Source organism: Ascaphus truei, chromosome 1 (assembly GCF_040206685.1).
Source record: "Ascaphus truei isolate aAscTru1 chromosome 1, aAscTru1.hap1, whole genome shotgun sequence".
In the NCBI taxonomy this organism is placed as follows: domain Eukaryota; kingdom Metazoa; phylum Chordata; class Amphibia; order Anura; family Ascaphidae; genus Ascaphus; species Ascaphus truei.
In genome coordinates this window covers 547,906,536-547,932,591 of record NC_134483.1, presented here as the reverse complement: position 1 = coordinate 547,932,591, position 26,056 = coordinate 547,906,536, and the positions used below count along the sequence as shown (strand labels likewise).

At 44.5% G+C, this 26,056-nt stretch overlaps 1 protein-coding gene across 1 annotated transcript in view; it reads left to right on the top strand.

Moving 5' to 3' along the window:
- The window catches only part of LOC142465728 (vomeronasal type-2 receptor 26-like), a 66,292-nt gene that overhangs the window by 19,544 nt on the left and 20,692 nt on the right, over window positions 1–26,056 (top strand). Inside the window, exon 3 of the mRNA XM_075570011.1 lies at window positions 17,022–17,843. Within this exon, the coding sequence (XP_075426126.1) occupies window positions 17,022–17,843 (822 nt within the window). The remainder of the gene's footprint in view (window positions 1–17,021; window positions 17,844–26,056) is intronic.

Here is a 26,056-nt window from a genome sequence, read left to right as displayed (position 1 = left end):
CCCTTTCAGGCCCGACTTTCCGCATCTCCACGGCAGCATTTATCGATTCCGGCGCAGGAGGAAACTTCATGGATCAGACATTTTCTGAACAAAATCAGATTCCACTTTCCAAAAAGAACTCTCCCGTTGCCTTGGTTGGGATCGATAATCAGCCTCTCACTCCGGCTTATATCTCCTTGGAGACCGGACCTATCACCCTTTCTACTCATTCGCACAAAGAGACTCTGGGCTTTGACGTTATTCACGCCCCAGGAACACCGATTACGCTCGGCTTACCCTGGTTACAGAAGCATAATCCACTTATCGATTGGGTTTCTTCTAATCCTATTAACTGGAGGCCAAGGTCAGAGGAATCTTCCGTGTCTACCGAGCGATCATCATTCCTATTAGGTAACGCATCCAGTTCTCTGAGAGAGTTACCTTCTCCGTACGCAGAATTTTTGGACGTTTTTAGCAAGACACAGTCTGAGCTCCTACACCCTCATCGCTCCTACGATTGTCCAATTGACCTGGTACCTGGTTATACCTTGCCTAAGGCCAAATCTTACCCTCTCTCGTTGCCCGAGACGGAAGCTATGGACGAATATATTCGTGAGAATCTCAAACGGGGCTTTATACGTCATTCCAATTCTCCTGCGGGGGCCGGATTCTTCTTTGTCAAAAAGAAGGATGGTACTCACAGACCATGCATTGATTACCGGGGTCTGAACCATATTACGGTGAAGAATCGTTACCCACTCCCACTCATCTCCGAACTCTTTGACAGACTTCAGGGGGCCAACCTCTTCACTAAACTGGACCTTCGTGGGGCATACAACCTCATCCGCATCCGTGAGGGCGATGAATGGAAGACTGCCTTCAACACCCGTAGTGGACACTACGAATATCTTGTGATGCCCTTCGGATTGTGCAACGCACCAGCAGTTTTTCAGGACTTCATCAATGACATTTTTCGGGACGTCCTCAATCGCTTTGTCATTGTTTACCTGGATGATATCCTCATTTTTTCTCAAAACTTACAGGATCATATCATTCACACGAAGTTTGTACTTTCACGCCTCCGAGAGAACCGGTTGTTTGCTAAAATGGAGAAATGCAGTTTTCATCAGTCCACCACTGCCTTTCTCGGATACATCATCTCCAACAGAGGTTTGGCCATGGACCCAGAGAAACTGAAAGCCGTCGTGGATTGGCCGCAACCCAATTCCCTCAAATCTATTCAACGGTTTTTAGGTTTTTCTAACTATTACCGGAAGTTTATCCATAACTTTTCTACCATTGTCGCTCCTATCACAGCACTAACCCAAAAAGGTGCAGATCCTTCAGCTTGGTCTCCTGAGGCACTAACGGCATTCGAAACACTGAAACAAGCTTTTGTCTCTGCTCCCATCCTTCGACACCAAAAACACTAATTTTCCATTCACCCTAGAGGTTGACGCTTCGGATTGTGGGGCTGGTGCGGTTCTGTCTCAGAAATTTTCTCCCCAGGATAAACTTCATCCTTGCGGGTTTTTCTCCAAAAGATTTTCATTGGCAGAGAGGAATTATGACGTGGGCAATAGGGAACTTTTGGCCGTCAAAATGGCTCTTCAAGAATGGAGACATCTTCTGGAGGGGTCAAAAGAGCCATTCACCATTCTTACGGACCATAAAAACTTATTGTACATTGAGAATGCCCGTCGCTTAGGTCCTCGCCAAGCTCGCTGGGCGTTATTTTTCTCTAGATTCAATTTTGTTCTCTCATACATTCCCGGCACTAAGAACGTCAAGGCGGATGCTCTCTCCCGGCAATACTCTTCTGAAGAGAGATCAGAGAAATCCACTGAGTCCATCCTCCCTAAACAAAGAATCTTAGCAGCCGTGGCATTGAAGAATCTTGAGAAGATCATCAAGTCTCAAGAGAACCTCCCGTCCGGTCTTGTGGTTCCTAAAGACTCTTTGTACTGCACCGACACACTTTATTCGAGCAAATACCCGGTATGTACCTGCAGATACCTGGAATGCGCCGCTCCTCACCTCTGACAAGCCCCGTTGCATTTGCCTTCCCAGCCTGGGTTCATGCCTGGCTGATGGGCGGCTGATCTGTTAAATGATAATGATTAGGATTTAATAGGCTGCAATGCTTCGCGTGTCTACCAGATGGCATAAATTCATGAATTGTAATGCAGTATATATATATATACTGTGCAGTATTGCAGCCAGCGGAAATAAAATGCTTCAATCCCTGCTTGGAAAATACCTCAATGCACTCGGGCAGAAAACAGTCACAAACCTCAATACACCCGGGTATACCCGAATTCGTGGGACTAGCCAAGCTCGAATAAAGTGTGTCGCCAGTGTATGTGGAACCCAAATTTATTCCTGAAATACTGGACTGGGGACACGCCGTCCGTTCGGCAGGGCATCCTGGATTCAAGAAAACCTTGGATCTCATCCGTCGTACAGTAGCGACATACTTTATTAAAGTAAATGCCGGCGGCATGCCGGGATCTACCCCAGCTGCCGCCAGTCAGAAACGCGCGCCGCCGCGTTTCCCCCACGCACCCCCCCTCCACATCGCGCGCAATTACCCCCCCAAAGACACCCCGAACCCGGCTTCTACTCTGCCCCTCTGCTTCCCCGCACCCCCGCTTACCTAGATTTGAACTCCAGGGGTGTCGGGGAAGCCTGGGGAAGCCGGGGAAGACGGGGAAGCCGGGCGCGCTTGTGACCGTGACGTCACAGTGCGCCGCCATGCGCCGCGGCTACCCGCTTCCCAGCCTCATTCAGCCAGCGGCATTTGCTCGAATAAGAGCTGCCGCTGCTGTACCTTTTGGTGGCCCAATATGGTTAAAACCATTCTGGAATTTACACGGGCCTGTCCGGTATGTGCGCGTAACAAGATTCCTCGTCAGAAACCTCAGGGTCTTCTCTTACCTTTACCTATTCCGGAGCGTCCCTGGTCCCACATTTCGATGGATTTTATTGTGGAGTTGCCTAGGTCGAATGGCATGAATACCATTCTTGTGGTAGTGGATCGATTTTCCAAGATGGCACACTTTATCCCTCTGAAAGGATTACCCTCCTCACCCGCCCTTGCGGATATTTTTTCCAAAGAGATTTTCCGGATCCATGGGATTCCCACATCCATAGTGTCCGATCGGGGTTCCCAGTTCGTCTCCAAGTTCTGGAGAAATTTCACCAAGAGACTAGGTATCTCGTCTTCCTTTTCTTCTGGATATCACCCTCAATCCAACGGACAGACCGAGAGGGTTAATCAATCCCTCGAGAAATACTTAAGGTGCTTCGTCTCTAATTCTCAGGATGACTGGGCAGAATTACTTACCTGGGCTGAGTACGCATTCAATTCTTCCAGGAATGAGTCCACTCACGAGACCCCCTTCTTTATCAACTACGGATTCTATCCGGCTCGCCTACCTATTACCAAAGAGTCCTCTGGGGTACCAGCCGTGGACGAACATATTGCTCTCCTACAAGACTCTTGGTCCAGAATACAATCTGCATTACAAAAAGCATCCTTGACATCTAAAAATCAGGCTGATCGTCACCGTCGTCCGGCACCCGAATACAAACCCGGGGACAAGGTTTGGCTTTCATCCAAGAACATCCGTCTCAAAACGCCTTCCCTCAAATTGGCTCCTACTGTAGGTTCCTGGGTCCCTTTTCCATTTTGGAGCAGGTTAATCCGGTTTCTTTTCGACTCCAACTTCCTCAAAGCATGAGAATCCCGAATGTCTTTCACACCTCACTTCTCAAACCTTTTATCTCCAGTAGCCTCTTTCCGGACCACACTTCTAAACCAGATCCTGTGATGGTACAGGGTAACGAAGAGTATGAAATACAGGCTCTACTGGATTCCCGTCTTTCAAGAGGTAAAGTCCACTTCTTGGTCCACTGGAGAGGTTTTGGACCCGAAGAAAGGTCATGGGTACCCCTGAAAGATATTCATGCTCCAGGACTCCTCAAACGCTTTCGAAAGAAGTTTCCATCAAAACCATGGAAGGATCGTCCTGAGGCCGATCCTGAGGGGGGGGGGTACTGTGAGGACTCTGGGATCGCGGCACCCGCGCCCTGGTGCCTCCTCACCTTCATTAACCCCCGCTGCCATGGCGCGCGCCCCTCGCTGGCGTCACTTACCTCCGGCGGCTCTGGGGGTTCCCCGCCGTCCTCTGCGTTCTCACACTCCTGCGGGACCTTCCCTCTCTCATGCGGCTGCTACCGCTTACGAGCGCGCGCCCGTCTCTGTTACAGAGCACGCGCAGGACTCTTTTAATTTATTCACTGCTCCTGCAGTGAGGCTCCGCCCCCAACACATACACAAGGATCAATCAGGCATAAATACCACTCACCTGTATCCTCATTTGGACAGCCTATCCAGGACAGCTCCATGCACTCCTCCAGGCCTGCCTCCTCTTTCTATTGGTCAGCCACGCTTTATATTGCCTGTCCTGTCATTCAGTCATTGCTCGACATAGTTTCCACTAGGATCACTATTCTGGCATTCTCTCTCATTCACTCAGGTTACGACTTGGCTTGGCGGACGTCTTTCTCTGGCTCCCGACCCCTTGCTTGGACAAACGACCTTCCGGAATTCTCCTATCCCTGACCTTTGCTAAAACGGCAACGACGACGGCACTTCTACACCGGTACCGGCAAGTATTGCTAGCTAAACGTCACCTGGCCTGGCAACGCCAAAATCACCACACTCCGGACACGCTCCTTTTGCTGCGGGTGCGTGTCCATATACGTTCCTCACCTCAGTAGAAGGGACGGGTCTGGTCTGCGGGCAGTACCGGCGTAACAGTTTCAAATATTTTGTCTCAATTTATTACTCATAGGGTAATGACTTTTATACCAGAAAAAGAAGATACTGATTAGAGGCGTAACATAGGTGTAACATAGGCGTAACATAGGCGTAGCATAGACGTAACATAGGCGTAACATGGGTGTGTTTTGGGTGTAGCTTTGATTAGAGGCGTGATTTAGGGGCAGGACATATTAGTGGCCTTGAATCTCTAGCAACTAAGTTATACTATTTTGCCTCTTTCAGAGAACCAGTCTTTTGTATATTTGCTTAAAAGAGCAGGAAACTGACAATACAAAATGTATCTTAGAAATATCCTGAGCAGGGAGAAAGGAAATGTAATTTGGCAGAAACTCAGTGCATTAGGAGTTATATTTCAGCAAAAGACTGACTACAGAATCTTAACTAGTTATGAACAGACAACATGGATGCTTAACACAAGTGCAGATTCTGGCCTGTCCTACTGGTCCTAACAATTCCCTCCTTTTTGTTCTCTTTAAAGAACAAATACCCTTACTTGGTACTCCTCTCTATGACTTAGAGCCTTGTAGTGACCAATAAAGACATAAATATATATATAATAATAAATATTTCTATAGATTAGAAAAATGGCTTACGTCTCAATATGTCACATAATTTAAAGGTCAGCTATTTGTGAGAATTGATGGGGGCTAATTTCTGCTAAGAGCGACTGCACAAACATTCTTCTTGCACGCATCTTTTATACTGCATTTACTCAGAATGGCAAAACGGACCAAGATGGCTGCTATGGTCAAAATGGCTGACTTGTGATACTTTCCTTGTGGTTGAGTAACGGCCCTTGGTGACCTCCCACCTTCCTCATATCCAGTCTTCTCAGTCCCCCCATATTCTTAATAGACAGTCTATTTAAAGAACAGAACCGTTAACCATTTCATAGTCCTGCTGGTCCAAGATGTCCAGGTTCTGCATAACTTCATTCCTTTTCTTTCCGGCCATTATATCAGCCCAGTTGATTTCTTCTTTGGTCTCTTCCTCTGGGGGACTGGCGACATCATCACCGCAGAGAGGGATAGCGTCGGTGGGGGTTGCAACGCACTTCTGGATCAGAGTTTTGCAGTATTTAACACATAGAGAGCAATGAGTAGAACAGACACACATACAAAAACATTCGCTAGCTTCGCTCAAAGCAAATCAATCCAACTACCAAGTCCCAATGGTCCCTGAATCCTGGATAAATACACAACATTGCGCTTTAACTAGGGCGCATACATGCCCCTCCCTTTGAGGCTAAAATATAGTCTAGAGCTATTCTATTCTGCAGAGCCATTAATTTAAACTAAACCTATTCTTGGTTAAGTGAGTAAATGTCTGTGGTTGTATGATTGAGGATATCCCTGTAAACCTGTCATACAGTAATCCAACTCCTACATTTGGGAATAAATTCCCAGAAATTTATTCTTCCTATAGACTACTTTTCAGCACTTGTTTATTGGGTGTCTCTCTTCTGTTTCCATCTTTACCTGTGAGCAATTAACATAACCGTTTGTTTGACTGATAAAACATTCTCCCATCGGGATATCATTCTGCGGGGAGATTCTATTAACCTATAAATCCAAACAAAATAAACAGAGTTAAACAAATAATACCTTATACTATTTTGTCATCCTTATGGGACGCCACTTACACAAACATAATGGAGCATACATTGTAACTGAAAAATAATAAAAACCTGTAAAAATAAAAAGTTCAAAGTTCGTGTGTTGAGGCCTGGACTTTTTTGCCTATAACCTTTCTCCCATGATGATTAGTGGTCAGAGAGTATTGTGTCCACCAAAACACTAATTTGCAGGCGCTATGTCTTTGTCTTTATTAGCTGTTTGTGCCGAGGCTGGCACTATTTTGATGTGCGTGATGTGTATCCATGATGATAAGCAAATTTTTACTGCAATGCTGGTGATGAGTAGTATTTAAATGGCCTTTTCATCTGGGATGAAGAGCATGTTTGCGTAGAAAATGCTTGACCATTAACCCGTCTCACGTAGGTGCACTTTCAGCTTTAACCTGTGCCCAGAGAGACTCAAAAATATATATTAGTTGCATGCAATACTTATTAATTGTTTTATTACCAATAACATGGTCCTTAATTCGTTACTTTGAACTACTGATGGTCATAACTCATCCCATAAGTGTCTCATAGGGAGATAATTTATACCTAGAAATTAATTCTTGTATTAATATGGTTACTACTATTATTAGCATCCGCATATAAACAGAGATATCCCCTATTAACGCTCTTCAAATTTTAAACTAAGCAACCAATGTGGACTTGACTTTGCTTCAATCCAAGTTCCTAAAACTTGGTACCCCAGCCTGTGCCAAACCAATTGCTTCAATAATCAACTCTATCCTGTCTGCAGGCCATATCCCTAAGACCTGGAAAACTGCCAGAGTTGTCCCAATCATCAAAAATGGGGACAAAAACACTGTCTCAAACTACAGAACAATCTCTCTTGTCCCAATACACACTTACTCTCATTCATACCTAACTGCCATCTGCCATTTTCTCTGATTCAAATGGTGTCAACATTTTAGTCATTTAATACAAACTAATCTTAAAATTCACCCCACAAATCAAGCATCCCAACAGCCTGCACTCATGGCTATTGTCCCACACCCACAGTCACTCCTGGCTTTTACCTCAAACACTCCACTGTAACTATTCTGCTAAAAATGTGAAGTGCCCTGTATATAATGTATACCCTGTTCACTTATGCAACTGCACTTGCAATTATATATCCCCTGTCTTTTAACTCTATGTCCAGGACATACCCAAAAACGAATAAATGGTTACAATATTATAAATTTAGCAGATATGATAAATCCCTCAACATAGGGACGGCTTGCTACCTGCTTTGCTGTGACATCTGCAAAGGTATTATTATTTTTTACCAGGGGTCTGTCAGCCCTGTTAGTATGGCAGCAACCTTTATTACTGCAAGAGCCCTTGGAGTTAACATTGCTTCAAATAAATTCTGAACTTGCTGTGCATTGTATTATTTACAACATATCAAGTTCTGGAGCCTCTATAGGGATCTCAGAGAGTCCTTCAATAACCTATGTATCTCCCCTCTTTTGTTCATATACTATCTATATAATTATGTGAACAAAAATACAAAAATAGTTATGAAAACAGGTTGCTTGATATATAGCAAAATTAAACTGGTAAATAGATTTGTATGTGTAGCGACTATAAAAATATTTACTGCTTGTGTTAAAAGAAAAATCCTGCAGTAGGTCTTTTAACAACTGTAGCATTAACAATAGGGAACCTGTAAATATAATAAAAATCCTGAAATCCTGAACAAGAGATTTCTTTTTTAAAATAGACAAATAATTTTGAACTCTTTGCAAAGTGCTGAGCACATGGCCTGCATTAACGTTTAGGGACACTCTGAATAAAAAAAATTATAATTTTGAAAGCGCTTTTTTTTTTCTTTCTGGGCAAAAAGCCAGTTGTTCCAGGCTTTTCGCCAGAAACCTCAAAGTATAGATAGCAGATAATGAGTTTCGCTGTTTTATTAATCCCTCGCGCAGGGGATTGGAACATTAGTTTAATGTTAAATATGAAGCTTTCCACGCTGTCCTAAAACTGCATTTTGTATGGCCTTTCAAAAATTAAATAACGGGAATATTTCAAATGACATATAAATACCAAATCTATGCCAACAAGAGTATGCAATATCCCCTGAATTACTCATTCCCCTGAATGCCTTCTGAAAGAAATCTCATATTCCTGCAAACTTCCATCAATACAATTTTATGCTATCCTGTTTCAACTCTGCCCTCTCTTAAACTAAAACAAAATCTCTTCAAACATGTTATACCATGACTAAAAAAAAAACAGCAAGCTTGACCCTACCTGTCTTGTATGGCTTCTACTCTGCTTATTTAACGGACACAATTCTCACTAAAATAACTGATGACCTCCATGCTGCTAAAGACAGATATCATTACACTCTGCTCATATTACTCAACCTCTCTGCAGCATTTGCCATCACGAACACCCTCCTTTGAAGCGCTATGAACATTAATGGCGTTATATACATATATAATACAATATACTAATTCAAAAAGTGCTTGTGAGCTTTTACCAGCATTTTTAAACTAAAACATTCCCAAACATATCTTAATCCTGTAGAAATAAAATTGAAATGTGTTATCTTACTGGTTACACACAATACAGGACACACAACACAAAAACGTCTCTCATACACAGCCAGCCAACTTCACATAAAAAAACAGATGAGAAAACAGTTCTACATTACCTTGTTCTCATAAATAAAACTGCTTAAGCACAGAGCTAGTTAATTTTAATGTGAATGCTTCACATTCTTTAAACTCTAAGGCAGAGGCTGTGCCCCTCCTTTCGTTAAGATAGAAATACAGCAAACAAAAATAATTTGTCCGGTTTAAAAAGTATCCGCCTGGCCAGGACGAATAAACCTTTCAAACTATAACAGGGACAGAGCTAAATATACTCCCTTTTTGTTGTGAGGTATTTCTCTTCTATATTCGGTGTACACCTTTTTAAAACCTTTTAAAATTTAGATTTCATCATGAGCAACTAATATTCATATTTTTTTTTTTTTTGTAATTATCTGCAAATTCATGGATGGCGACCTATACACACATGATAATCAGCATGACCCACAGTATCTTTCACTCAAGAAATCATTTAGGAAAAAATTCATCAGGGTTACAAACAAACTCTATTACATAAGGTAGCGTGTTTTTTTTTTTTTTTTTTTTACAGAGACTTGCACTCTGAGCCCCCACGGGCGAAACAGCACTTCCCTGCTTCTGACTGGTAGTGGCACACTCTCTGCCAATGACCAAAACCACCACAATTAAAACAGACACCATTATTCTGAGCTATTCTTCCTGATTGATTTCTGGGACCAGCATAAACCATTAGTAGCTTATAGAAAAACAGCTACATTATGACAAATAATTGCAGATAAATAATAATACAATACTTATACTGAGACAATATACAATTGTCATACAGCTAGATCAGAGATAACAGTTCAGTCGTGCACAATATTTAATGGACTCTAACCAAAAATTTTGTCAAGGGACTCTAACCCAATCCACAGTCACAATTCAGAAATTATCTGGACTCTAACCAGCATAATTTAGGTACTGAATTCCCAGAGGGGGAGTGAAAAAATGTAAAAATCACATATACTCACTTGCCGCCTTAGTGAATTCCACTTCTGGAAGCCAAGGGTCTCATTCTGGATCGGGTGACACTGGTAATATAATACGAATAAAATGTATATCTTGTACCTATCCCAGTGAGACCCAATCCCACTTCTAGACACCAAAACTGAAGGAAAAACCTCATTCTTGGCTAGGCTTCAGATCTGAGAGGAACCTTTCCTCTGCCAAGAAAGCTGAAGGCCTTGTGACTGGATACACATCTGCACCGTTTGCAGCAGACTTCCCGGGGAAGCTTTCACGCACTGCCACTTGTTATCTCTGATTTTTGATGAACTTACAGGCCCGGGAATACAAAAGAAATGAAACAAAACACAAGCCAGGTTTCAAATCTTTTGTCTGAATTTATTACTCATAGGGTAATGACATTTATATCAGAAAAAGAAGATACTGATTAGAGGCGTAACATAGGCGTAACATAGGCGTAACATAGGTGTAGCATAGTCGTAAAATAGGCGTAACCTGGGTGTGTCTTGGGTGTAGCTTTGATTAGAGACGTGATTTAGGGGCAGGACATATTAGTTGCATGATTTTGGGACGTGTTTCTCCCAATACAAGCAATGTCTGAATACATAGCTTATTCATTGTCTGTTATCAAAAGAGACCTTGAATCTCTAGCAACTAAGTTATACTATTTTGCCTCTTTCAGAGAACCAGTCTTTTGTATATTTGACTAAAAGAGCAGGAAACTGACAATACAAAAAGTATCTTAGCAATATCCTGAGCAGGGAGAAAGGAAATGTAATTTGGCAGAAACTGAGTGCATTAGGAATTATATTTCAGCAAAAGGCTGACTACAGAATCTTAACTAGTTATGAACAGACAACATGGATGCTTAACACAAGTGCAGATTCTGGCCTGTCCTACTGGTCCTAACAATGTACAAAGGCTTGCAGTTGGCATTGAAGATCCATAACATTTTTGTGTGCGACAGTTTTCTCTCTGGATTTGTGTGGAATAATTAATTCTATTAATTTAAAGGAACATTGGTCCAAAATTTGGTTCCACTGTTTCTCAAATTCTTGCGTTTCAAATCCAAATGATGGGGCTTTTGTCATGCGGAGACCTCTGGGTATTCTTTAATTCATCTGATAATTCTCCAATGTAACAATGTCCCACCATAATCTTAAGTCAAGTGATATAAATTTTTCTAAACGAAAAAATTGCGCCATGAGATCTTGTGTATCTTCACACAGAATATTACAGTTCTTGTCAAACAAAGATTCAGCTTTTTTAGTACTAGCTGCCAAATTAAAACAATTAAAGGCAAAATGAGAATGCAACTCTGGTAAAGGCACTGTAGGCATATCCATGTTGGTAAGAAAAAAAAAATATATAGGTGAAAATGTATTGTAGAGTCCAGCAATCATAAGAGGAACAAAAATGTCAAGGAAAGTATCACATCAAAAAAATTAGAATCCAGGGTTAAATTTACCTGCTGGAACACTGGTGAGTCTGTGGAGATGATAAATGCATGAATCAGGGAATGATCCGAGTGCAGGCGGTATGAAGATGCAGATATCCAAGGAGACCGTCTGTCCACTCTAGGATGACTCCCACATGGTCAGTTCCTTAGTTTACGGAGGAACTGTTCGACTATGGAACATTTTGATCATTGGTTTCTATGACCTCATTAAAAGATTTGTGGATAGAGGCTATGACTTACGATCTGTACAATGAGCCTATACAAAAGCCAGAAGTAAACCAAGAGATGATCTCATTAATACTGACCTTTCAAGTTTAAGTTATGGGAAACAGAATGATTACTCTACATCTAAGGATCATAATAAATGTGAACCTCCATATTTTATTACCAAATATAGCCGGCAGGCTAATAATATTAAGTCAATAATTAGAATGCACTGGACCATTCTAAAAACTGATGTACTTCTATAGGAGATGGTCTCTATGGACCCTAAATTTGTTTTTCAAAAAGCATATGCATTGGGTAGCTTGGTTTCACCTAGCATGATTTCAGATAAGAATGAGCATAAAAATAAGTTATTTCCAGACCTAAAGGGGTATTTTAGATGCGGGAAATGTAAAATATGTCAATATGTTCAAAAAAGTAAAAGTTTCACTAATACAGAACTTACTAAAGAATATAAAATTCTGTTATTCGTGACATGTAATACAGATCATGTCATTTACATGATTACTTGCGGATGCAATAAACGGTACGTGGGCTTAACTACACGCTAATTTAAAATGAGAATGTTGGAACATATTAGACATATAATAAACCTAGATATCACTCATCCCGTGTCTAACCACTTCAAGGAATTCCAATCTGGAAGTCTTAAAATTTTCAAGTGTATTATTTTAGAGCATGTTAGACTTTATAAACGTGGTGGAGATGGATCCAGGACTCTTTACCTACGGGAAGCATTTTGGATCTTCACCATTGTACATTAAAACCCAAGGGTCTGAATACAGAATTGGACCTGAAGGTATTTCTGTGATCCCCACAAGTTATAAATGGACATTGTTGTTTTTTCATTTTATTAATTGTATTCCTTTACAGCTGTCTTCTTTTCTCTCCTTCTTTTTCTTTCTTTTGTGTGTCATCTTTCTTCTTTTGTTCTGCTTCCTTGTCCATTTCTCTTGTTTCCTTCCACATTCTCTCCTTCCCCACCTACATTCCCCCCTCTTTACCCTTCTTTTTCTCCTTCTCCTCTCTTCTTCCCCCCCTTCCCTCTCCCCCCTTTTTTCTTTCCTTTTCTTTTCTTTTCTCTTGCTTTTTTCTCCTCTTTTATACTTTACTAGCTGAGAGACCCAGCGTTGCCTGGGAGTCACACTGTCCCCCCCCACACACACACTGTCCCCCCCACCACACACACTGTCCCCCTCCCCCACACACTGTCCCCCCCCTCACACACACACTGTCCCCCCACCCCCACACACACACTGCCCCCCCTCCCACACACACACTGTCCCCCCCTCCCCCACACACACACTTCCCCCCCCACACACACACTGTCCCCCCCACACACACACACTGTCCCCCCCCTCCCCCACACACACATGGTCCCTCCACCCCACACACACTGTCCCTCCCCCCCCCCACACACACACACGGTGTCCCACACACACTGTCCCCCCCTCTTCCCACCACATACTGTCCCCCTCAAATACACACACACTGTTCCCCCCCTCACACACACACACTGTCCCCCATCCCTCACACACTGTCCCCCACCTCACACACACACACAATGTCCAACCCCTCCCCCACACACACACTGTCCCCGCCTCCCCCACACACACACTGTCCCCCCCTCTCCCCATGCACACACAAAGCCCCCTCACCTCTACCAGGACTCACAGCACCACTCCTCTCTCCCGCGCTCCTCCGATTGTCATGTGCCTGGCCCTTCTCTGCTCTCCCTCCTCCCGTCCGGGAGCGCTGCGCACGTGCCCCCTCTCTGCACCTGTGAGCGCGAGCCGCCGGGAAACGTGCAGCAGGGAAGGTGCAGGGAGTGTCCTTGTGACAGGGGAGAGTGACGGCCACCGGGAGGGGGGAAGGTGCGGGCCTGTCTGGGGGGGGAAGGTGAGCTGCGGTCCGGGTGATGGGGGAGAGTGAAAGCCACCGGGAGGGGGGAAGGTGAGCTGAAAGGGGGCCTGAAGCAGTGGAGTGAGTGTGTGAGGCCAATGAGAGGTGTGCGGGGGCGGGCCAAGGGGGCCTGAAGCAGTGGTGTGAGTGTGTGAGGCCAATGAGAGGTGTGCGGGGGCGGGCGGGCCAAGGGACCAATGAGATTGCCGCTAGGGACAGGGAACACACCAGGGAAACATACATATATACAATGCTTTCAGAAATATATAGTAAGATATAAATTATTAATTGTTATTATTATTTAGATGTTATTACATCAATTAACTAAATGACGATATATGAACTTAATACTAACCTGTAGTCATGAAGTGGTCAATAAGGTCATATACAGTATACTGTACTACACAATAGATTCATTTGCTGCTGTGTTTTTTGTATGTATCAAATGATTTTCTAAACTGGTTTTCCACATATGCATTCATTTGTGGCTATTTGACACATTATAGGCTTATATTATGTTATTCTGTGGAATATCGTGTTGGTATAGACAAAGGTACTATGAGAAATTTATAATGATATATGCATTGATTTTTTCTGTTATGTGATATATTCTTTGTGATTATTTGATATGAGTCCTGTGTGTTGAAATTTGCATAAATGTTTTCTAATCAGGTGCAATACATTAGCCAACCATTAGAAGGGAGTTATAAATAACACTCCCTTCATGTCTTGTTACACTCCTTGAGAAAGGGCGAACTCGCCCAAAACGCGTGGGAGGAGTCCTTTTGTTTTGTTCTTTAGTATCTGTTTTATGTAGATTTAATAAATTGCTTTTATTTTTACCTGGTGAGTCTGTCATCTAACGGAGCAGCGCTGATATCGATCATCTTTACTCTTATTAAACATTACACTGAATTCAGTCATGCAATATCTTCATTGAAATGAATGGGGATTGAACATATTAAAACATCTAAGGCAGGTATAGACAAGGATGTCTTATTATTACAGCGTGAATCCTTCTGGATTCACACTTTAGACACAGTTTATCCCAATGGATTAAATGATTTTCTATCCTTGGGATGCTTTCTTGAGGAAAGATGAATGTTTTTTCTTTATAATTATTTGTAGGTTGCTGCCACTGTGTGCTGAACTGGATTAAAAATCTGTAAAGTCACTATACCTCTGGGATTAGGAAATTACTTAAAGATATTTAAATATCCTTTTTGACAAAATAAAAGACAAACCATTTTTAACTTTATTCATCTTTATTTGTATTCACTTGACACGGTAGGGTTAATATTCTGCACTATGTCCATAATTGGTGGTGCTGATATACTCTTTTTCTCTCCTCTATCATATTGTTTTATGACCAAGATATTACCATTGGCTGCTGGAAACATGAAGAACGAGGATTTAGACACACCGAGGGACCAAACAAGGATATGATGGCCATCATAAGAGGAATATAGATGCCACTGAGGAACACTACGCATGCGCAGTGACTGAAACGCAGTCCGCGTCATCATGCACTCTGTGGAGAAGCAAACAGCAGGAAATCGGCATTTGGATGGACTGGCATGCGCAGAGACTGAAACACACCGTCCTGTGTGCGTTCCACTGCATAGGACACAGACGGATGAGATCATCATGCAGGGGCGCAACAAGACGGACCGCGCATGCGCAGATACTGAAACGCATCGCAATACGATTGCGCTCCACTACACAGGACCCAGACGGATGATGTCATCGGACATGGACGCAGCCTAAAGGATATGGATGCCAAAGATCTGCAGAGGCAGCCATGAGGCAGCTGAAAGAGGTTATATAAATATATCAACAGTATGGACATTGGAGGAATGGATATGTTTTGCACATGTTTTCAACCTATAATAATTGGACAGATTGCATGATGGGGATTGGGGCGCTATTTAAAGGCTGTTATGGGATTGTGTGTTATGCCACTATGTCACTTGATAAAGACCCGTGAGGTCGAAACGTTGTGTTGGCTCAATAAAGGAGTATACATTTTCAAATCTGTTGTGCCCTGTGTTCCTTCTACTAGGTAATAAACAATGACATTATTAGGAACAGCAATAGAAATATATGTATACCAACCCGCGGAATAACCCCTCAGTATTTGGGTTTAGGGGCACCAGTGTCCCTGTGTCCAGAACCCAATGGCCTTTCCCACCTTCAAGTGTGTGACAGCACTGCCCACATGTATGTTGGTGTGATTATGCGGATACCTTCCCGAGCGCTCCAGCCCCTCGGGGGTGTCGCTGAACTACAGTCAATGTGCAGTATGCTACAACGACGCATAATGCTGGGTTGGTCTCCAGCAGGAGCATCTCACCATATATAGTCTCTGAACGTAGGTGGTCTGATCCCAGACCCCAGGTTACGAGTCACCGCGTGGCATAGACACTGTATCCCAGATACTGCACAACACAGGGAAAAGTGTCCCTTACTATTGGCTTCCCCATACAGCTACAGGTGCCTACTGTGAGCCGGGGACTAACTGGGGCCTGCAGAGGAAAGCTGGCCTAGTCCCAGGGCTACTGGCACCTGTAACCCTACCTTCCTCTCCTGTACCCTGCTCCCAACTGCCCTCACTGTCCTAACTGTTATCACTGTTCTAACTGTTATAAATGCAGCAGCCCAATTGACTGCCTGGCATCATGTGGTCTGCAGCCCCTGAGGCCCGCTCACCAGCTCACAATCTCCCTGCAGCAACCACACAGGTGTCCTCCTCATGCAGCCTGGAAGTAAGAGGGAGACCTGGCTACAGCAGTGTGATAATATGCAGGAGCAAAAGAACACAGCTAAGCAGTGTGATAATATGTAGAAGCAAAAGAACACAGCATAGAAGTGTGATAATATGTAGAAGCAAAAGAACACAGAATAGCAGTGTGATAATATGTAGAAGCAAAAGAACACAGAATAGCAGTGTGATAATATGTAGATGCCATTGGTCACAGAATAACAATGTGATAATATGTAGCAAATGAACACCTAACTGTAATGTTTTTGTGGCTGGCAAAAAAATCTGTGGTTGTACCATTGTACTATGTGCAAGTACAGGACTTACCGCTGGAATTATTTGTTATAACTAATGACACAATGGCATGAAGAACCTTTAAAGATGTTTTATGACAAAGATGCCTTGTTAACATGTTTCACAATCATTTTTGGTCTGTTCGTTTGCAACAGTTCTGAAAAGTCTGGGAAACCTTTCCTGTATTAGTGATGTTATTCCATTGACTAAGAATAAAAAATGCCATGAAGGAAATACAGTGTATCACACTGTGTAGTGCATTTGGGGGATTTAACATTTTGCACTTTGTTTCACTTAGCATTGTGACATTTTGTGTCAGTGCTTAATATTTCTGTTTATCTTTGCAGATAAGCTATGGTGCCACAGATCCTGTGCTAAGTAACAGATTTATGTATCCACACTTTTTCCGGACACTTCCAAATGACCATGTTCATTTTTCCGCTATGTCAAAGTTGCTGAAATACTTTGGATGGACCTGGGTTGGAATTATTACAACAAATGATGACACGGGAGAGACTGAAAGTCAAGTTTTGACAAAATATATCACCAGTCTTGGAATTTGTGTTGCTTTCAAAATTAAGATAAATCGTAATACAGATACAAGTCAAGAAGAAATTAAAAGAAGAAACAGTGAGATTATTCATAACTCCTCTGCCCGAGTTATTATACTTTGTGGGACAGTTTCGATGGCTTTTACTATTGTGTTACAAAAATTAGATGATGTTCTCAGTGACAAGACTTTAATTCTTCCTCCTACATGGGCCTTTAACAAGTTCTACCTAGATATTTGCAGTAAAGCATTTAATGGGAGTTTGGCTTTTGAAGTTCTTGAATTAAGTGTTCCGGGAATGCAGACATTCCTAGAGAATATCCGTCCTTCAGAGCACCCAGAAGACATGTTACTTGAAGATATTTGGATGTTATCCTTTTACTGTTTGTCAGATAATCCAGGAAAGAATAGTTTTTTTGCAAGGTTTTACAAAACGTTTCTTCGCAACTGCACTGGGATGAAAAGTATTGCAGGTCTTCTTGATGTATGGTCTGATGGAGGAACAACCCAAATGTACTTTGCAGTATATGCCATGGCTCATGCTCTGAACAGTATGCATTTGTCTCTTAGTAGACAAACTCCTGAAAGGAACATAAAAAGCTATAATTATAGATATCAGGTAAATATAAAGCAGAGAATATGTGGAACAACACATATGGAATAATAACATGGGCTTCACTGTTCATTGCTATGACCACGGCCTATAGGACATTAGACATTAAACATATTGATGTAACCTGCCCCATTATTTGTATTACTATTATCATATGTTATTTTTATGTAGCTAACATATTCCGCAGCGCAGTACAATGTGGGAGTGAGGACAATAACATTGTGAGAGAGTTACGTGTATGCTAAGACAAACTGAGACAATAGAAATGAGGTCCTGTCACGCCTGTATGCCCGCAGACCTGGCAGGACCCCAGTGGGGAACTGTATTTCACCACACACCCACAGCAGTGTGAGCAAGCCCGGAGTGTGGTATAGCGTTTCTACGCCTGTTGAAACAGTGGTTAATGATACTTGCAACGTCTGTTGGTATAAGCGTAAGAATGGTCGTGTCCGTGTGCCAATGTCCAGGGGTCCAGAGAGTAGAGTCGTCAGGGTACAAAGCCAGGTCCAAGGATTCCAGAGGTTAGCGAGGTTGAGTTCGTAGCAAGGTTCAAAGGGTACAGAGAGCAGGGTTAGTCCAGGATATTAGGGGTCAAAGCCAGGGAAATCCAAAGTAAACACAGGAACAGGATACAGCAGGGACACAGAGGGAGCACAGCATAGGTCAGCACACACAGGAAACAGGAACTATGCAGAGCGACGATAGAGAGGACAGACAGGGATTATAAATGGAGACACACCAATAGGAGAGAGGGGAGGAGCAGCGAGAGAAATGGGAGACAACAGAAATAGGTCAGGGAGAGAAGAGGAGGAGACAGAAGGGGCAGACTGGGGAATGGCCTGCAGGGACTGGGAGGAGGAGTCAGGAACGTGACAGGCCCAAGAAGATGAGTGTGTGCGCGTGCACAGGCTGTGACAGGGAGATGGCCCGCAGGGACCAGGAGGAGGAATCAGGAGGACAACAGACCCCAGAAGAGGAGCGTGTGCGCGCCCCCCCTACGAGCTGAGGGAGCGTGCATACAGGTTGTGTCACCAAGCGCGCGGAGTGCCGCGGGCACCCCGGTGGAGGGAGGCAGAGGACCGGACGGGGAAGCCAGGGAAGGTGAGGTATTGGCTGCGGGCATAGCGAGTGTCTGGGAGCGGGGAGCGCCGCCGAAGGGGCTCGGGGACCGTGCGGGCGCACGAGACCTGTAGGGTATGCGCTGAGGCAGTGGGGTAGTAAGCGAGGTAGACGGAGCGGGACAGGATTGGGAAAGGGTAGAGGGATTGGAAGGAGATGGGATATAGAGGGAGGCAGAAGGGGAAGGAATCACCTGAATCGTCACATTATCCCCCCCTTGAGGATCGATCTCCGAGCGATCCAACCAAGACTTGAGCGGGAACTTTCGGTGGAATTGAAGGAGTAGTCTTGGGGCATGGATGTGACGTGCTGGTACCAATGAACGTTCTTCTGGGCTATAGCCCTTCCAGTGGACCAGGAACTGAAGTTTGTTTTTGGACCAGCGGGAATCGATGAGTGACTCGACTTCGTACTCCTGTTGTCCTAGGGTGGAGACTGGATTGGGTTTCTGAGAGGGGACAGGAAAATGAGGACTTGAAACAAAAGGTTTAAGAAGGGAAGCATGAAACACAGAAGGAATCCTCATGGTGGGAGGCAGATCAAGACGGAAAGCTACCGGATTAATTTTCTCCAATATTTTGAATTTTATTTATAAAAATGTTTTACCAGGAAGTAATACATTGAGAGATACCTCTCATTTTCAATTATGTCCTGGGCACAGAGTTATAAAAAATACATGGTTACGATAAAAGAACAGGGTTATACAGGGAATTCACAGACATTTCATGGACAGATAAAGTTGGAAAATTGGGTACAGGGGATAAAGGGCTTAAGTGTTTCAGATAGAAATAGAGCAGCTTTAACATCCCTTTAACATCAACTAACATCAGCGAACGGCAGCAAACGGCTCACGCCCTTTGGCTGCGCAAAGGCTGTGCACCTTTGGAGCAACGCAGATGTACTCTGGGTGAGTGACGTTGAATCTGGTGCGTCTGTGAACAAAAATATCTTTTCTTTGTCCACTTGGCTCATTAACATTCCAGTGGGTGGGGTTGCCGATTCAACAAAGAACAAGCACATGTTAACCCTTAGCTTGCTGGGCCTGTGCAGAGGGGAGCAGTTCTTGGGGGTCGCTCATCAGGCTGTGCACCTTTGGAGCAACGCAGATGTACGCTGGTTGGGTGAGGTTGAATCTGGTGAGTCTGTGAACAAAAAGATGGGCCCAGGAATCTTGGAGATAGTTAAAGTGATGGTGTTTTAAGCCTGATATTTTTTGAGGATAACCACACCCTGTCACAAGGTTTGAAAGAAGGCCCAGGTTGACGAAGACGATCCGCCTTGGTCTTTAATTTGGCATCCGCAGATTGTAAAGTCTTGAGGATCTTTTCCCAAGATTCTTGTAGATTGGCAACATGAGAGTTGGCCGCAGGAACGCCCAAAGGGGAAAGCGAGAGAGGGAGGCTACTCGGGTGGAGACCAAAGTTAATAAAAAAGGGGGACTCCTCAGTAGACTCGTTTTTGAGAGAGTGTATAGCAAATTCAGCCCATGGCAAAAGGTCCACCCAGTTGTCCTGTGAGTCGGATATGAAGCATGTTAGATATTGTTCAAGAGTTTGATTCATCCTTTCTGTTTGACCATTGGTTTGAGGATGGTATCCTGAGGAAAACAAGAGAGAGATACCGAGTCTTTGGGAAAATGCCCGCCAGAATGTCGAGATGAACTGTGATCCACGGTCCGAGACAATAGAAATGGGAACGCAATGTAACCTGAAAATTTCTTTGGAGAAGACATCAGCCAAGGTGGGAGAGTTAGGGAGACCCTTGAGGGGAATAAAGTGTGCTTGTTTAGAAAACCTGTCTACTACGACCAGAATGGTGTTCATTCCTTTGGAATTGGGCAGTTCAACAATGAAATCCATCGATATATGTTTCCAGGGTTGTTCCGGAATGGGGAGAGGCAAGAGAAGTCCGGAAGGTTTGTGATGGAGTGTCTTACTCTGGACACATGCAGGACAGGCGGTGGTGAAGTCGAAAATATCTTGGTTCATCTTTGGCCACCAAAAACTCTGTTTTATGAGATCTGTTGTCCTTTTGAAGCCTGGATGACCGATTGCTCTAGAAGTATGACCCCCAAAGTAAAACTTTATGTCAAAAGCGTGGAGCTGCATATAGGCGTCCTTCTGGTACCCTGAACCTGCTGGGAATGTGAGCTTGGGCTTTGTTGATTTCATCCAACACATCAAAGTTGTTAGTGGAAATTATACATTTGGCAGACAGAATAGGCTCAGTGGTTTCATTAGCTTCGGTTCCAGTGGCGAACTGACGAGAGAGAGTGTCCGCTTTGACATTTTTGGTACCAGGAATATATGAGATGGTGTAGTTAAAGCGGGAAAAGAAGAGTGACCAGCGAGCTTGGCGGGATCCCTGGCGACGAGCTCCCTCGATATTTAACATATTTTTGTGGTCAGTGAGAATAGCAACTGGTTCTTTGGAACCCTCCAAAAGATGCCTCCATTCTTGGAGAGCCAGTTTTATGGTCAAAAGTTCATGATTACCAACATCATAATTCCTTTCGGCAGATGAAAATCTCCGTGAAAAAAAACCACAGGGGTGAAGTTTCTCTAGCGGAGATGTCCTCTGGGAAAGAACTGCGCCGGCTCCTACGTCCGAGGCGCCGACCTCTAAAGTGAAGGGGAGGGAGGTGTCCAGATGACGAAGAATGGGTGCAGAAACAAAAGCCTTCTTGAGAACCTCAAAAGCCAGAATCGCCTCTGGAGATCAGGAAGTGATATTGGCGCCCTTCTTGGTCAATGCGGTGATGGGAAGAGCAATAGAAGAAACATTTTTGATGAATTTCCTGTAATAGTTGGCAAAGCCGAGAAAACGCTTCACAGCCTTGATTGAATTAGGCAGCAGCCAATCGAGAACAGCTTTCAGTTTTTTTTGTTCCATGGAGAAGCCTTGGCTGGAGATGATATAGCCTAAAAAGGCAGTAGAGGTCTGGTGGAACAAACACTTCTTCATCTTGGCATATAGGCGATTAGAACGGAGTCTAGAAAGCACTAGTTTGGTATGTTGAATGTGTTCCTCCAGATTTTTAGAAAAAATAAGAATGTCGTCTAGGTAGACTATGACAAAAGTTCCCAATACATCACGGAAGATGTCGTTCATGAATTCTTGAAAAACGGCAGGAGCGTTACATAAACCAAAGGGCATAACAAGATATTCATAATGTCCTGAACGTGTGTTAAATGCTGTTTTCCACTCGTCCCCATCCCTTATGCGAATGAGATTATAAGCACCTCTTAAGTCGAGCTTAGAGAAGATAGAGGCCCCCTGGAGATAATTGACCAGTTCTGAGATAAGCAGAAGAGGATACCGGTTCTTCACCATAATCTTATTGAGTCCGCGGAAGTCAATGCACAGCCTAAGTGATCCATCCTTCTTCTTCACAAAGAAGAAGCCAGCCCGACAGGGGAGGTAGAGTTGCGGATGAATCCTTTCTCCAAATTTTCCTGAATGTAGGACGTCATGGCCTCGGTCTCCGTGACAGAGAGTGGATGTGACTTAGACTTCGGCAGGATGGTCCCAGGAATGAAATCGATAGGACAATCGTACGGACGATGGGGAGGAAGAACCTTCGCTTGTACCTTGTTGAACACATCCAGGTACTCATGATACATGGTTGGCAGGGTCAATAGATTAGAAGAAACGGAATCCAGGTCGGCAAGCACTGCAACAGGAGACTCTGCAGGAACGTCATCTGCGGACGAAGGCCACTGGAGAGGCAGAGTCCCGGTCCAGTCAATGCGCGGATTGTGGAGTGCCTGTTTCCCGGCCTCAGGGGACAATTCAGGAGACGATGTTCCGGAGAAGCACAGTAGAAGAAAAGTCTATTTAGGTGACGCCGCGCTCTCTCCATGGCCCGAAGTTGCTGACTGCCAACCTGCTTCGGCTCCAAAGTCTCCAGTACCAGGAGGGGTGTTGTAGGCGACCTGTGAGAACCAACAGAAGAAGGGGAGCGAGAACAGTGCCTTTCGTGCCGTCGCTCCTGAGTACGCTGATCCATGCGTACGCTCAGGGTGATCAACTGCTCCAGGGAAGAAGGCTGGGCATGAGTAGCTAGATCGTCTTTCAACGTATCTGAGAGTCTGTGCCAGTACATGGCGGCGAGTGCCTCCTCATTCCATTGGACTTCAGCGGCCAGTGTACGGAACTCGATGGCTGATCTTCGGGCCTGTGAAATGTGAAAAAGAGAGAAGGCGGCTGTCTCGCGCTGTGCAGGAGTATCAAATACAAGTTGAAACTCGCATCTGAAGAGAGAGTAATCTTGCGTTACTTCGCTTTTGCGCTCCCATAGGGGGAGGCCCAGGCGAGAGCGTCTCCGGTGAGCAAGGCGTAGATATATGCTACTTTAGCACGACCAGTGGGAAACAGGGAGGGGGACATCTCAAACTGCACATCACATTGGTTTAAGAAACCGCGGCAGGCGAGGGGGTCCCCATTGCAGCGTTTGAGATAAGGAATACGGGGCCCAGTGTTGGCGTAGTTTGTTACCAGCGGTGGCGTAGGAGCCATGGGACTCTCCTGAGGGGAGAACTTGGCCAATTGCTGGGAGACTGTAGTCAACTGGTTACTGACGAATTGCAAGGCCTCTATGGAGATACTTGTACCCACCTCAGGGGGGTCTACGTTTGTTTGGATCTGCATAATGTCTTGCCTCTATGCCCGCAGACCTGGCAGGACCCCAGCAGTGGGAGCAAGCCTGGAGTGTGGTATAGCGTTGCTGGGCCTGTAGAGAGAGTGGTTAACGATACTTGAAACGTCTGTTGGTGTAAGCGTAAGAATGGTCGTGTCCGTGTGCCAATGTCCAGGGGTCCAGAGAGTAGAGTCGTCAGGGTACAAAGCCAGGTCCAAGGATTCCAGAGAGCAGTGAGGTCGAGTTCGTAGCAAGGTTGAAAGGGTACAGATAGCAGGTTTAGTCCAGGACAAGCAGGGGTCAAAGCCAGGGAAATCCAAAGTAAACACAGGAACAGGATACAGCAGGGTCACAGAGGGAGCACAGCATAGGTCAGCACACACAGGAAACAGGAACTATGCAGAGCGATGATAGAGAGGACAGACAAGGATTATAAAGGGAGACACACCAATAGGAGAGAGGGGAGGAGCAGAGAGAGAAATGGGAGACAACACAGGTAGGTCAGGGAGAGAAGAGGAGGAGACAGAAGGTGCAGACTGGGGAATGGCCTGCAGGGACTGGGAGGAGGAGTCAGGAACATGACAGGCCCAAGAAGAAGCACGTGTGCGCGCGCCCTCTGTAAACTGGAGGTGCGCGCGCACAGGCTGTGACAGGGAGATGGCCCGCAGGAACCAGGAGGAGGAATCAGGAGGACAACCCCAGAAGAGGAGCGTTTGGGCGCGTCCCCTGCGAGCTGAGGGAGCGCGAGTACAGGCTGCGTTACCAAGCGCGCGGAGCGCCTTGCCGCGGCCACCCCGGTGGAGGGAGGCAGAGGCCCGGATGAGGACGCCAGGGAAGGTGAGGTACTGGCCGCGGGCATAGCAAGTGTCTGGGAGTGGGGAGCGCCGCCGCAGGGGCTCGGGGAACGCACGGGCGCGATAGACCTGTAGGGCATGCGGTGAGGCAGTGTGGTAGTGAGCGAGGTAGACGGAGCGGGACAGGAGTGGGAAAGGGTAGAGGGTTTGGAAGGAGATGGGACAGAGAGAGAGGCAGAAGGGGAAGGAATCCCCTGAATCGTCACAGGTCCTTCCCCAAGGAGCTATTACAATACTCAGAACGGCTTTTTCACAGATTCAATTGCTAATCTCTAGCAGGGAAGGGGCCAGAGTTATTTATTCACATGGAGGGGTATTGTGCATGTATAAAGTATTTTTTTACAAACAGTCATAGTCAGTTGGGGGACCAGAGCACTAATATATAATTTCAATAATTTCAAGGAAAAATCTTTTTTGTTTGTTTAACTTTGTTCTATTTTTTAATTTGCCTTTATTTGTCTTATTATTTTTTAGGTTTCACTTTAAGGGCCTCATTCAGAGAAGGTTGATAAAAATTATCGCCAGGGCATTTAAAATGCCGTTTTTTGGGGGGTTGCTATCACGGTATTCAGGAAGCCTCGATTACCTGTGATAGCAAAATTCCGAAAACGGGTGAGAGCATCGAGCCTCTGAAAAGGCCTAAACCGGTGATTCATTTCTGCTGCAGAGAGAGCGCATCTCCCAGCGGAAATGTCGCCTGAATATTATTTATTTTAATATAAATTTCTTTCATAGTGTAGATGTGCAGGGGGTCTCCGGAGCTGAACCGCGTTGGTTTCAGGTCCAGGGACCCTCTGCTTCTCGAGATACAGGCCCCGTTATGGGGTGCTGGTATCTCCTATGCAAGGAAATGTCCCGGTCACGTGACGTGGGATATTTCAATGCAGAGGGATACCGGCACCCCATAAAGGGGCCTGTATCTTGGGAAGAAGGGGGTCCCTGGACCTGAAACCAACGCGGTTCAGCTCCGGAGACCCCTGCACATCTACACCATGAAAGAAATTTATATTTATAAACATTAATAAACATCAATACACCCCCCCCTCCGCCCAAACCCATACAGTACAGTAATAGGCAAAATAACTATTATCCAGATATGGATAATAGATTATTTGCCCATTATTAAACACTGCATTAGCATACATAAATAAAGTAAATAAATACAGTTCTACTTACCACAACAGCAGGTCCCCCTGTCCTCCGTGGCAAGAAAGCATATACAGTATACAGTACATAATAAGGACATTCTAATGGCCCCTAACCCCTTAATCACCTTAGCGGTTTCTAACCACTATAGTCATTAAGAGGTTAACCCACCCTGACCCGATACAAACCCTGGTGGCCTAAGCACCCACCCTTGACTGACTATACCCACCCTGTACCCATTGAGTAGTATAGTGGTACATCATACCCATATAATAATAATATGGGCATGATTAGCCTCTATTGCACTCAATGGGCACCCTAATTACAATACATTAATACACAAGAGACACAATAATAAAACCTAACTAAACTCCAAAAAAACACACTTCACTAAATAAAAACAGTAGCCAGCTAATCCAATGAATACAAGCAATATCAACATCAACAATGAATTAATTAAA